This window comes from Hipposideros armiger, unplaced genomic scaffold (genome assembly GCF_001890085.2).
Source record: "Hipposideros armiger isolate ML-2016 unplaced genomic scaffold, ASM189008v1 scaffold_311, whole genome shotgun sequence".
Taxonomy (NCBI): Eukaryota; Metazoa; Chordata; class Mammalia; order Chiroptera; family Hipposideridae; genus Hipposideros; species Hipposideros armiger.
Window position 1 is genome coordinate 302,744 of NW_017731661.1, and position 14,144 is coordinate 316,887.

General features: G+C 51.2%; 1 protein-coding gene across 1 annotated transcript in view; it reads left to right on the top strand.

Moving 5' to 3' along the window:
* The window catches only part of VWA2 (von Willebrand factor A domain containing 2), a 45,241-nt gene that overhangs the window by 22,870 nt on the left and 8,227 nt on the right, over positions 1–14,144 (top strand). The window contains exons 6-10 of the mRNA XM_019660107.1: positions 3,131–3,325; positions 7,340–7,473; positions 8,094–8,226; positions 10,924–10,979; positions 13,560–13,667. Of these exons, the coding sequence (XP_019515652.1) occupies positions 3,131–3,325; positions 7,340–7,473; positions 8,094–8,226; positions 10,924–10,979; positions 13,560–13,667 (626 nt within the window). The remainder of the gene's footprint in view (positions 1–3,130; positions 3,326–7,339; positions 7,474–8,093; positions 8,227–10,923; positions 10,980–13,559; positions 13,668–14,144) is intronic.

The following is a 14,144-nucleotide window of genomic DNA, read 5'->3' on the forward strand; positions in this document are numbered from 1 at the left end:
GCGGAGACTGAAGCCTCTTCATGGGCCTGAACCAGGGCAGCTCCTCTCTGGGAGACGTGTGGTTTAGCACTGTGTATCCTAGGATGACTGTCGAACACAACAAACAAGGCAAAGGGGCAGTAACTCCCTTTTTGGCCACCGTTGCAGGGTCGCTGAGGACACTGACCATGAAGACATGATTATTAATCAGAACAGAGGAATGTGGGCCGAATGGGAGTGACGAGCTCCCAGGGCTCTTGACCCTTTTTCTACAGTGACGTTTTAAATGCTGGACTGATTGAAACAGCTTTGCCTAAAACCCAGAACACGTGCCTTTCTAGACCCAGGCAGTTTCCTAAAAATGTGTTTTGAGGTGGCTGAGAAAGCACGCTGACAATCACCTTGTTGCTACTTTCCAATAAGAAGTTTAAAAACATTATAAGCCTTCCAATATTGTATCCCGTGATAACAAAATATCAGATAAAACGTGGCCAGCAGCTGGCTGCAGATGTCCAGAACTCCTGGCCAGCGGACTGTGCAAGCTTACTCGGTCATTTCATTAATCTCACAGTAACACAGCTCTGAGTTTTCTGTGATTGAAATTTTGGGGACCCCAGCTACCGCTTTCTCAGAGTTTTACTATATTTAGAAAGCGCTACAGAAACGGCACTCACCACTTTACCTTAGTACAGAGCCTCCAGCACCTTCCCTGGCCTCTCTCAGGCCTCATTAACATTGAAACATAACTTTTAGAATAGTTATAGTTACAAAGCGTTTTTTGCTTTTTTAATGTTTTTTGGTATGTATTTTTGCATAAAGCTGCATCATTTTTCATGTTGATCCTTCCTAATGATTAATAATCCAATGAATCAAACTCACATAAATCATTTCCCTAAAAGGACACATTTGGGTTGATTCCAGGATTTTTGTCTATTGCTTAAAAAAAAAAAGGAAAATAAGAAAAAGCTGGGGCTGGCCGAGTGGCTCAGTTGGTTAAGAGCATAAGCTCTGAGCAACAGGGTCGCTGGTTCGATTCCCACATGGGCCAGTGAGCTGTGCCTGAGCTGAGCTGCCAACAGGTCGCAGGATGGCTCAGCTGGTGAGAGCACATGCTCCTAACAACAAGATTGCCAGTTCGACTCCCGCATGGGATGGTGGGCTATGCCCACCTGCAACTAAAATTGAACACGGCACCTTGAGCTCAGCGACCGAGAGCTGCTGACAGGTGGCCAGATGGCGACTGGACTTGGAGCTGAGCTAGCTGTGCCCCCCACAACTAAGATTGAGGGACAACAACTTGGCTGTTCCCCTTCCCCAATTCCCCAATAACATCTTTAAGAAAAAAAAAAAAAGAAAAGAAAAAGCTGTAACCAACATTCCTATACCCACAGTGAGTTTTCTTATGAAGTATTTTTCAAAGTCTGCTCCACAGACTTGAATCACTGGGGGAGGGGAGGCTGGTTTAAATGTCGGGTCTCAGGCTCCGTCACACACCTACCAGTGTGGACTCTCTGAGGCTAGGATCTGAGAATGTACATTAGTAAGCCTCCTAAGGGAGTTTTATGCTCACCGGAATTGAAGACTAACTCAAAAGACAAACTTCTTGGAATAGGCTGCATGGTTCATTATGGTAACTACCAGTGATGGAGTGCTTACTGGGAACTAGGAGGCACCGGGCACAGCATTTAACCCGCAAACAATACACTTACTTTATGTTAACAGGGGAGGGAACGCTCTCCGGTTAAGTAACTTTTCCAAGTTTACCTGGCTAGCATCTCACAGGACTAATATTCGAGCCCCACTGACTCTGGAATCCATGTCCTTCATCACTTGACTACACTGAGGGCAAAACATTCAGCAGCTAGGCCCCCCTCCAAAAACGGAAAAGAAAAAAGCCCATGCTTTGCCATCATAGCTCCCCCAAGATAGCAGTCGATCTGTGAACCTTCATTTTCAACTTAGTGTAGTCCCATGAGAGGAATTGGAAAAATCTTGGTGAAACTCGGGCCTTAGGCTGCTCTGCCTGGAGCCAGACCCTGAGCTCAGAACAGACGCAGAGATGGAAAGCTCCACAGAGGAAGGAAAATGGAGGCAGCAGGGTTTCTTGATTTCCCAGAGTGCCATCCACTAGGAGTCTCACCTGACCTTTGTCAGAAACCAGCAGAGTTCCAATGGGAAAGGCCCGTTAGGAGGTGGACAGGGTGCGTGGCCCGGAGTCTGTGTGCTTTAATTTATATTCAGTGCAATGAGTATAAATGTGCCCCCAATCTGTAGTCTGTGATTTGCTGTTGTTTCAGAGTGATCTAATGGTTTTCTCCATGCGTACAGTTAATAGCTATGATGATTCCATCAGCCTCCACGTTGTCGCCCAGGTTTAGCTGTGTCAGCCACTGGAAGGTTTGGTCTAAAATCCATTGCAGTGGGTCTTTATTTTCTGCCCAGTTGACACTGAGAGCCAACAGTCCTCCATCTGAGGACACGTGCAGGAACCCCCTATTGTGAGATTTAGCAGAGATGCTGCACTGGGATTCCAAGCTCAGTCAACAGTCCCTACAACTGGGCTGTAAGGTTAGAGAATATTAGCATCTTGATGAGAGGGGACCACTGATCTGGAAGCAGTGAAACAATTCAGCCTTCTAGCACAGAACCCTGAACTTGGAAGTGGGCCAGACGGGCCTGATCACAGAAAGGCGCCTCGATGGACCCTTGCAGCAAAGCCCTGTCCTCTCCTGGATTCTCACTGAGATTCGTTATCTGCTTTCCCACCCCAAGGAGATGTTGAGCCGTAACAAGAAGGAAATGATAGAGGAATGCAGAGGTGGGAGATGGGTGTTAGACAAATTATGAGAATTGTCAGCCCGGAGCCATGACGGGGGAAGAGAAAGTAAAAACACACAAACACCAAGAATGACATTCTTACATAACCAACAGAGCTGTGCGGGGTTCACAGAGAACGTCAATTTCTGTTCTTCACTGTTGTGGTTTAGATGGTGAGAAAGTGTATCTCTCCTGGTGGCATTGTCAGGTTGAGCCTCTGCCAGGAGAAAGGGGCCGTCACTACTCATGGAGGAGTCCATTGTTTTAGCCTTCCAACGTCCCCTCTCTGGGTCACCCATTCTTTCTTTCCTTTTTTCCTTCCGGGTGAGCTCAGAGGAGGACGCACAGAGACAGGCCTTGTTCTGAAATACCTTCTGCACACGGGGTTCCCGGGGGGCAGAAATGCCTCGGTGCCCCAGGTCCTCATCATCATCACGGACGGGAGGTCCCAGGGGCACGTGGCACTGCCGGCCAAGCAGCTGCAGGAAAAAGGCGTCACTGTGTTTGCCGTGGGGGTCCGCTTTCCCAGGTAAGAGACTCGGTCACTGTGGGCCAGCCCTCGGGGTCAGCCTGGGGACCATGGTGCGCCTGAGAGACTCACAGCCACGGGAGGGGACGGGAGGGGAAAATCCGCCACGGTCCTCCCAGGACCTGTCTGTTCTTCACCTGTTAGGCTGTTGCTGGAGCACGCTGAGTCTGGAAGCCTGACAGTTTGTTTGCATTGTCTTCAATTTAGCCTGAACATTTGGTTGTCAGTGCCAGAAACGCGACTTGAATTTATTAGGGAATAAGTGGAAACTCACGGACTCATCTAACTGTACCGGCTGGGTCAGGGGTCCCTCAGAGGAGCCAGAGACTTGAAAGCCATTGAGATTCTGTCCCCCACGCATCTCTGCTGTCGCTCAGCCTGACTCTCTCAGGAAGTTGGAACTGGGGCCGCAAGCAGCACCCAGCTCACATCTTTCCAACTCCATCCTGGAGAGAAAAGGCCCATTTCCCCGGTTTCAAGTTCAATAATCCCAGAAAGGATTCTGAGTCACAGGCCCACTCCTGAGGCCAGGGGATGGGGCTCTGTGACTGGCTACCACCCTCCAACCACATTTCTCCAGATGCTGGAACATGCCTTCCTAGAAGAGAGGCGGACACAGGTCCTCAATGCTTTTAACCCTAAAAATGGAGGTGACTTCTATGGGCCCCTAGTTGTGGGTATTCAGTGAAATGACTCTGGTCAGGGTACCATGCCTGCACATAGAAATCCCTGTATTAATTTTTAGTACATTATTCTCTCAGTCAATAAGTATAGGTTGTCTTTCTCATGCCAGGTACTATTCTAGGTTCTGGGGACACAGAGACAACAGTACAAAGTCCCCGCCCTCAGGGAGCTTCCATTCTTGGACAGGAACTAGAAAATAAACAAGTGAATGAATAAATATTTCAGGTGAAAATAAAATGCAATTGAGAAAAATAAAGCAGGGTAACAGGTCACTGATTGATGGGAGTGGAAAAGATAGCTATTTTAGGTAGGGGAGTCTGTCAAGGCTCTTTGAGGAGTTCATTTTTGAGCAGAAATGACAGGCAAGGCCGGCGGATAGCAAGTGCAAAGGCCCTGAGGCTATAGGTAGCTTAGTGTGTTATAGGAACAGCAAGACAGCCAGGGAGTGGCTGGAGCCCAGCAAACAAGGAATGAATTACAGGAGGTATAGGAGGTAGGTGGGAATCAGGTCTAGAGGCTTTGTGGGTCACAGTACACTTTGGAGTTTGTTGTGAGTAGGTTGGGAAGTCTTTGGAGGGTTTTGAGCAGGGAGATGACATGAATTGGCTTATATTTTTAGAAAATCACACTGGCTTGGTTTCTAGGTAGGGTATAAGCTGGCACGGTGGGGCAGAGGGAGCAGCGATAGCAGGGGAAGTGGAGAAACTAGCTAGGAGGCCTAGGAGCAGCTCACAGAGGAGATAATGGTGGCTTGTCACTGCTGAGGCATGCTTAGACTGAGGGTATGTTTTGAAAGCAGAGCAACGAAGTGGCTGGTGAATTGGATGTGGGTGTGTGAGAGAAGAATCAAGGATTCGGGCCCAAGCCCCGGGGGGAATGGCGGTGCTCTCGAAATGGGGACGACTGGAGGAGGAATAAGGGAATTGAGTCCTGTTTCAGACAGATCAAATCTGAAATGCGTATGACCATCTAAACAGAGACCCTGAGTAGACAGTTGGATGGAAGAGCCTGGGGCATCAGAGAGAGGACAGGCCTACAGATTGAAACTGGGGATGGTATCTGAAGCCTAAATAAGATCACCAGGGAGCAGTGCTGAGAGAGAAGACGACCAAGGCGTGTGCAGGTCAGAAAGAGGAAGAAGTTACAGTGCAGGAGACTGATCCCCAGAACCGCGGGGATGTCCCGGACTGTGCCGTGTCCCGGTGGCGATGATGACCACCACCATCTTCATCATCACCGTCATTGCCAATAAGTTGGTATTGAACACGGGCTGCTTTATTGTTGGCTCTTTTGGGAGGACCTTGCTGCATGGCTCACTGCCCCCTTCCCTATGTAGTGCCAAACAGAGTGCCTTGGACATAGCAGTGCCAAGGCCCAAGGTTTGTCGATGAGGATGGAATTTACCACACGGTAGAAATACATGGTCTGTCTGGGGGGGTGGGGGTGGGGGGGTTCTTCTCCAGCTGCTGGCTGGAACAGCGCTTCTCAAACGATCTGTGGTCAAGGTCCAGTTTGTTTTGTTATTTTTTTCTAATCCATCATGGATTGATACTTTTTAAAAATGCAGCAGAAGTGAATTCCTGGAAAATGACAAAAAGAAAGACAAAATATAAGCTCACCTGTTTCTCACGCTATGTAGCAGATTAAAATGACCCTGTCACGTTGCTGTACAGCAAGTTTCTAAAGGTTTACTCCCTGTCTGCTTGTCGAGTTTTGGACCAGGGTGAAACAGGTAGGGGACCTGTACCGGCCCCCAGACCACGCTTTGAGCGTCCATGGCTTAGAAATCAAGAAGCCATTGGTCAGGAGGGGGCATTGCTGAGATACGAATGGCCTGAGCTTCAGACACAGGAACCTCTGAGGAAGCCTCCCAGGCCCACCCGACCCCTCCCCCCACCCCTAGCCAAGGGCCGGTCACTTAACCAGTAATACTCAGAGTGTGTTCCCTGGGCCAGCAGTATTGGTATCACCTGGGAGCTTGTTACAGATTCACACACTTGGGCCCCACCTCCTTGATTCTAATACTCAGCGGTTCTCAACCTTCCTAATGCCGTGACCCCTTAATACAGTTCCTCACGTTGTGGTGACCACCAACCATAAAATTATTTTCGTTGCTACTCTATAACTGTAATTTTGCTACTGTTATGAATCGTAATGTAAATATCTATTTGTTTTCCGATGGTCTTAGGCGACCCCTGTGAAAGGGTCATTTGACCCCCAAAGGGGTCGCGACCCACAGGTTGAAAACCACTGCTCTAGGGTGAGGTGCCTCAGTTTGTGGTTTATCTGACCATCGGTGACCCTGATGCCCACTAAAGTTTGAGAATCACTGCTGTGGGCAGCATGAGGCTCTATCTATGTGACTCTTTCTCCCCTTCCCCCGCCTTTTTTTAGTATTTATTGAGCCCATTCTCTGTTGGGTCTCAGCTCTGGCTAAGCATCTGAATTACCAGGGAGCTTTGAGGTAGGGTGGGGCGCAGGCAGGGCTGTCCACTGAATGCTGATGTGAGGTCAGGGCTGAGAAGCCCCTGTTCTGGGTGCCAGACCCTAGTCTCGGCACTGGGAGAAATGTCTGGTTTCTAAGGCTTCAGAGGAGAACGGGGAGTTGTACTTAAGTGAATTTTAGAGATGAATGAAATTTTTGCTGTATTGCCACACCTTGGCCTATTTTGATGAATTTTTGATGGGCAGGATTCTAAATGCATTACTGACTGCCCTGTCTCCTTAAAAAGAGGTTCCTCAACATCGTGTGACCCTTTCTTCATGCCCTAGCATCATCTTGTATGTGTTTTGGTTTTGTTTTTTTGTCCTGGGTACTAAATGATGTCCTCTGGCCAAGCGTGCTGACCCCTTCCTCTAGATGGGTTCACGTTGCTGGCCTTTGAGTTCTTATGTTCACTGTGTATAATTCTTCTGTTTATTTGTTTGTTTGTTTTCTGTTACTAGCTATCCTTGTTCTTCTCTTGGTGTCACCTAGAACCGCTTGCCTTTGTTTCATTTCTGGTTAGCTCTTCTCATCGGCTCTGGGGTACAGACCCAGACAGCTACACCTGTTAAGACCGTGTCTGACATAAGAGCCAACAGCTTGACTGTGAGGCTTTCCTGTGGGGAAGTTCGTGCACTGTAGGACACACACAGTGTGACCTATGGGGAGCGTCCTTGAGGCCTTTCTGTGGTTTGCTCCTGGACCTTAACTGCATCCTGGGTGGAAGAGGTTGTAGCTAAGTGGTTTCTGGATCAGGAGCCCATGGTCTAGAAGATGGGTGGGCAAGGGGAGGGTGGGTGTGGGGCGATGAAGCCATGTAACTTCTGTGCTGGGCTGGAGTGCAGGTGGGAGGAGCTTCACATGCTGGCCAGCGAGCCGAGGGAGCAGCACGTGCTGACGGCTGAGCAGGTGGAAGACGCCACCAACGGCCTCTTTAGCACCCTGAGCAGCTCTGCCATCTGCACCATTGCCTCTCCAGGTAAGGCCTTCCAGGCTGGGAAAGAGTGAACTTGCCCACATGGAAGTGGGGTGTGGGATGGGCAGGGTCCCCCAAGGCAGGTGGTCAGAACCCAGGAGCCTCCCCGGGAGGGAGGGCCAGAGGAGCGGGGGGGTATAACATCTCAGCCCTGGGCACTCTGCTCTGTTCTATCTCCCTGTGTCAGGCCCTGTAGGTTTCTCAGGAGGAACCCTGAGCTTGTCTCTCTGGGGTAGAGGGTCCCAGGGCTTGAGATGCAGATCTGGCAGGGTCCCTGTGTCTGTCCCCTTTGAAAGAAGAGCTACGTCAGGTCCCCTGCTGTGGTCAGCAAAGGGACGCTCTGGCTCCGGGTGAGATCCCTATATTCCTGGTCGTTTTTGTCAGGGTCCATCCAGTAGCTAGAAGGAAGTACAGTATAGAAAACATATATGCGTGCACAGGATGTAAGAGCTGTGTGGGCGGGGCCCGCGCAGAGATGCCCAGCAATGGGCAGAGCGGGGCCCTCCCCACTGTGCTCTGCCCTGAGGGGCAGGAGGTAGCGGCCAGGGCTGAGGGGGGCGGAACCCCGGGTGGCGGAAGGAGGCATAACCCTGTCTTCTCCATCGGGTGTGTGATGTGGACAGACTGCAAGGTCCAGCCTCACCCCTGTGAGCACAAGACGCTGGAGACGGTCAGGGAGCTCGCCGGCAACGCCCTGTGCTGGAGAGGATCGCGGGGGACCGATGGTGTGCTGGCCGCGCTCTGTCCCTTTTCCAGGTTTGTCCACAAGGTCTGGGGTCAGAGCCCAAGGGCATGGCCTGGGTGGGAAGGGAGGCCCCCAAGGCCGAGCGCTCACAAGCTGCCGGGAGAACAGGTGTCGGAGGAGGTTAGGAGTGGGGAGGAGCCAGGGACGGAGTTCCCAGCGTGCAGGGAGGGCCTCAGCTACTCAGTGTCAGTCTCACTGACTCACCACCCAGGCGCCCAGGGTGAGCGAGGGTGGCAGGGTCACAGCCATTCTGGAGGCTGGTAAGTGAGCCAAAAGCTGCTCTTACAGGGTAGTGGTCTGCACGTGGGATGGTGGTCTGGTACTTTGGTTCCTCTGAGCACCAGTTTCCATATTGACAGGGCTCAGTGAGGCAAGAGCCTTAAGATCTTGGGTGAATACCAGTGCCGAGGCTGTGGGGGATGCTGGAAGCTTTAGGACCGGCGCTCAGGCATTCCAGACACCTGCTCCCTGGCCGGCAGCTTTTCCTTCGAAAGTCCCTGACTGTCCCTCAGATTACCCTTTGATACAGCACCTGGTCAGCACTGGTTATCAGCCTCTCGCCCTTTCCGGGGGGCCAGGGTCGCATTTGAACCAGCTGTGTCGTTGGCCTGCCCTCCGTTGAGATCAGAGCCCGACAGCAATGAGATGGGTCAGTTGAGATGCTGCGAGGCTGGGCCAATGGAGAGTCCAGAGGCCGTCGTGGCAGGAAAAGGCTGTGCCCCGCACGTGGGTCAGAGGAAATGGGGCCTTGTGCCGTGTCCGAGGCCACTAAAGGCTCTCATCAGAACCTGAGCTTTCAAGTGAAAGGAGGCACCTCTTCGTTCTCCAGCGAACGTGTCCTAAGTGCTGCTCTGAGCCAGGCAGTGTGACCGGTATATCACTGCCCCCGAGACACTTGTGGTCCAGAGGGGCATTGGACAAGCAGACCAGTGACCCCCCGTGAGGCGTTCCAGGTGCCAGGATGGGGCCTGTCCTCCCTGGCATGTGGAATGCACTAATGCTACAGGCTCCTAAAATTATGCTTGCATACAGTAAGCTCTTCATCAATTCCCTCGTTTAAGAAATACTGGGGGCTTCCTGTGTTTCCCGCACTGTCTCAGGTCCTGGGGATTCAGCATGAACATTTCAGAAACAGATCTGCCCTCGCTTCATGAGGTGACATTCCAGTGGCAGGAGGCAGCAGTAAACAGATGAATACATAAAAATAAGTGCTATAGAGAAAAAGAACACAGGGGTGGGTTTGGGTGGGGTAGGCGGGGTGGTGGGGAGTGGGGTTGCAATTTGAAACGGTGGACCTTGCAGAGAATGTGGCACCTGAGTCCAGACCCTTGGGGTCGAGGACAAGCCTTGTGCAGGCTCTAGCGAAATCTGGTGACCAGTGTCTGTTCCAATGATGTCGACTCCAAGTGCAGGGAAGGGCGGGGCCCGCAGAGCTTCCTGAGCTAGGACTTGTGGACATAGAGAGGGAAAAGATTTCTCTTTAATGAGCTGGCAGCTTGACAAACTTGATTTTGGAAACTCGGTGAGTTCCTAATTGACTTGGCTTTTCTCCCAAGTGGATGTTTGCTCCAGGATAGACTCTGCTGTAGAAGTGAGCCTATTAGCCTGCTCCTGCTATGGGCAGCCCAGGGTGCGATCTGTTAGAAGAAGGCCTCTTGGGAAAACGTTGGAGAACTTTTTTGCTGTGGCCCAAAGAGGAGAATCTCCTTAGCTAAGGCCGTCCTTGGAGCTGCTGCCAATCAGGAGGAGGGCTTTCTGCCCAGGGATATATGAGGAACCGCTCATGCTGCTGCCGCCCTGTCACCTTGGGGACTCAGGCAGGTCAGAGGCGAGGCCCCGAGAGCTGAGTACTGGGGCGGTGGAGTCAGGATCCCAGCTCTGCTGTGTTCTAGTAACCCAGTGACTTTGGTTGACCTAATTCAGCCCTCTGAGCCCGTATCTCCATCTGGAAGATGGAAGTAACTGTCTCTTCAGGTAGCTGTGGATTCAAGGTAATGGTTTGGACATCTGGAGCGTGGAAGTCACCACTGGAATGGTGGCCCTTGTGTTACCACAGAATGTTAGGGCTCAAATGGACTCCAGAGGCCATCGAGTCCAGCAGTTTGAAAATCCTCTTGAACTGCGCAGCCTCATATGGACACTTGTGCAGACCAGCGGGGTGAAGGGGCGAGCTGTGGCACTGGGGGAGGCCTGGCACCCTGGCTGCCCAGTCTCCTTCTCTCTCCATTTGAGGCTCCAAGGAATGCAGTTGAAAACTACAGATAGAGTTACTATATAGAAGAGGAAACTGAAAACCAGAGAAGGAAAGTAACTTGCCTGGGGTCACACAGCCAGAGTCCAATTGCCTAGTTCCCAGTATGTCCTGGCCCCTGCCTCCCCCTGCATTGTGCCGACCCCAGGAAGTCACTTGTAACCGAAAGCTCTTCCCACAGTTCAGAGCTTTGAACACAGACATCTCTCACTTCTGACATGATAGCCAACCTACATTATCTTCTGTTTTCAATTGTCTCTGGGTAGTTTGAAACAGTCCCTGGTCTGTGTGCCAATAAAAGCTGGGGTGGAATCAAGAAAGAAAACACGGGGGCGTCTTTCTGGACTCACTTCTGCGTTGGAATTTTATGTCAGCGTTTAGTGTTTTAAATAACCTTCCAGGTTTCTGCCCTCCTGTGAAAGCTTTGATCTCTACCACTTGTTTCCTTGGATTGTAGCTGGAAGAGAGTGTTCTTAACCCACCCCTCCACCTGCTACAGGACCACCTGCCCAGGTACAGTCTGCCTCTTGGCTTCTCCTGCTCTCTCTGGGCCCTGGGACTAGGCTGGCTTCTAAAGGGCATTTGTACTTCCGGGGCAGAGGGTGGGTATTTTTGGAGGCAGAGGAGCGTGCTCATGATGCTGTACTCATTCCTGACTTACTCACTGGTATTTTTTTCACTAAGAATGGAGTGGTGGCTTTAGAAGGACCTTCCATAACCAGCGCCCCTTATGCTGACATTGACAAGAGCCAGAGGAGGGTGTGCACTGAGCAGCGGCTTTGCAGACAGCCTCACACCCAGTGCTGAATTCTGGGCGAGATACCTGAGCCTCAGTTTCCTCCTCTATAAAATGGGGTTCACGTTTGCCCCAGGTCCGGAATCCCCATTTCCCTGTTCTGTATGATGAGGGGGTATTAACATGGGATCCGAGTGAAGATTCAGTAAATAATACCCACGGAAGTGTTTCATCAGCTACCAAGTCCGAAGCAGACAGTAGCACTTAGCAACACTAGTAAGCGTCGTTCAGCCTGGTTCCCTCGTGAGCCTTCACCGCTCCTCACCCGGGGGGTCTAGTGCACCCGACTGACCCAGGAGCAGAGAAACTGCAGTCGAGCGTGTTGGCATTAGTCCTCGTGAGGATTTGCTATTTCTGATGCGGTAAGGAGCCCGTCTCTTGGTAGCTGGACCAGCGGCTTTATATGCAGGCAGCGTGGCGCTTCCTACCCAGGGCGTGGTGATCCCCTTGGCATCCTGTTTTAAAATTCCAACGTTGAAGCCCAGGAAAAACTGAAAGTGTGGTCGTTTCTGCACACAAATTAAAGTTCGAGGACTTAACGGTTTTGGAACCAGAGTGACCTGGGTTCGAGTCCCAGCTCTGCTCCTTTCCAACTGTCTGACCTTCAGCAGGTGATTTCTAGTCATTGAGCTTCAACTTCCTTGTGTGAAGTGGGGTTTTCCTAAGGGGATGTCAGTGAAGTGAGATCATGTATGTGGGGTGCTTAGCACAGTACCTGGCACAAAGGAGCTGTTCAATTAAGGCCACTGTTGGTGCTGCTAATGAGCACCTAGTTATTCCTGGTACTGTAGCTGACAGAACGGCAGGCCTAGGTGCTTTTGACAAGTATACACTTGAATTACATTGATGTGACTACTGAGAAATGTGTCAATATTTTTAAGCGAAAGGGACATGAATCACCAATTTCACTGGTAACCACACTCAGCTGCTCATCAGGCCTTTGAATGCATGACACATGAACTCATGAAGATCCTGTCTGTTCTCTGTAACCCTGGGAGGGAGGGGCTATTATCTGCATTTCACAATAATGGATAAGGAACTGGAAAAGGAGCTTAGCTATCCGACCCCAGGGTATCCATACGTAGATTGGATACTTCTGAATGGGCCAGATTTTGACATGGGCTGTAGTTTCCTGGGTGAAATATCACCTTTGAAAGAGGCATTACTCATAATTTGCACTTTGCATGCAAAAGCAAACACTGTCTTACCTGTATGGAGTGCTTGCTTCGTGTCAGGCTTTGTTCTAAGACTTTCCATGGATCAGTTCATGCAGTCCTCACAATAACACTGGAACAAGTTTGGCTATCATCACCCCTTTTTAGAGGAGGATACCAGAGCTTGTAGGGCCTAGTGAGGTTGCCTGCGTTAAGTGGAGGAGGCCACATTCATTGACTCCAGGACCCGAAGGCTCTCCCTCTCAGTGTGCCAGCCTGCAGAGGCTGCTAAGAACAACCACGTGTAGAACTTAAGAAATAGCACCATCCACACCACAGCCTTCCCCGAGTCTTGAGACACCTGCGCTGTTGCCCTGAGGCTGTTGAGGTCTTCATCTTTATTCAGGTCAGGTCCAACACCAGTTAATCATGATGGCTGCCTGGAGCCCCTCCAGGCCTTCTTAGCAGCTGTTGGTTATTAGGGTATGTTGTGTCGGCTTCTAGGGCTGCCGTAACAAAATCACCACAGACTGGGGGGGCTTAAACAACATACATTTATTTTCTCCTAGTTCTGGAGGCTGGAAGCCCAAGATCAAGGTGTCAGCAAGTTTGGTTTCTTCTAAGACCTCTCTCCTTGGCTTGTAGATGGCCATCTTCGCACTGTCTTCACGTGGCCTTTGCTTTGCGTGCATCCCTAGTGTCTGCCTCTTCTTATGAGGAGGACACCGGTCATATTGGATTAGGACCCACCCTATGACCTCATTTAGCCTTAATTTCCTCTTTAAAAGCCCTATCTCCAAATACAGTCACGTTCTAAGGTACTGAGGGTTAGGACGGCTACCTATGAATTGGAGGGGGGATGCGCTTCAGTCCACAGAAGTCCAGGCTCCATGGGCACATCCTCAAGTGAGCCTGGAATTCGTGCAGGGCCCTGCGGAGCTCACCACTGAGTGTTCTTTGCCACCCACGCCCAGCTCCTCGTTGACGTTCCTCACCTGCTTCCTTTCCCCCCTTTGCTACAGGTGTTGCAGTTTCCTAGTCTCCAGAGTAGGAGGGAGCTGGGCTGTGGTGGGGCGGGGTGGCCTGCCGGACTCATGCCTCTAGCGAACGTGCTAGGCCTGTTAACGGGCATCTCTCTGCTAGGCCCCTGTGACTCACAGCCCTGCCAGAATGGAGGCACGTGTGTTCCAGAGGGACTGGACAGGTACCGCTGCCTCTGCACGCCGGCCTTCCGAGGGGAGGCTAACTGCGGTACGTATGCCCAGGACTTCTAAGACGGGCCCCTGGGGAGTGGTGGGGCCCAGCTCCCTGTTCTCACCTCCTACCCTTCTAGCCCCTAGGTAGAAACTGGCCCTTACGTTTTAGAGCCACCTACTTCCCAAGTACACCTCTGCTCTGATGTCTCATGTCATATGGCCTCGGAGCGCTTGGTGAATAAATCCCTCTGGTTGTGAAGCTCTGGGGAGGGCAGCAGCTCCTGGCTTATTAGCCTTAGAATGGCCTCTGCTTGACCTTTGAGCGTCACTGAGCCCAGCTGCAGGCTGGAGCCAGCCCAACTCGGGGTCCTGGTTCTGGGAGAGCCTCTTCTCCCTTCTTCTAGGATGAGGAACAAGGAGCTTCAACCCTTTTTGGGGTTCAAGATATGAAATGAAAATTATAGGGTTTACCCCCTAAAGTTGTTGGGAGCTCAATATCAGATTATGCATGGAAGGTGCTTGCTTAGCACAA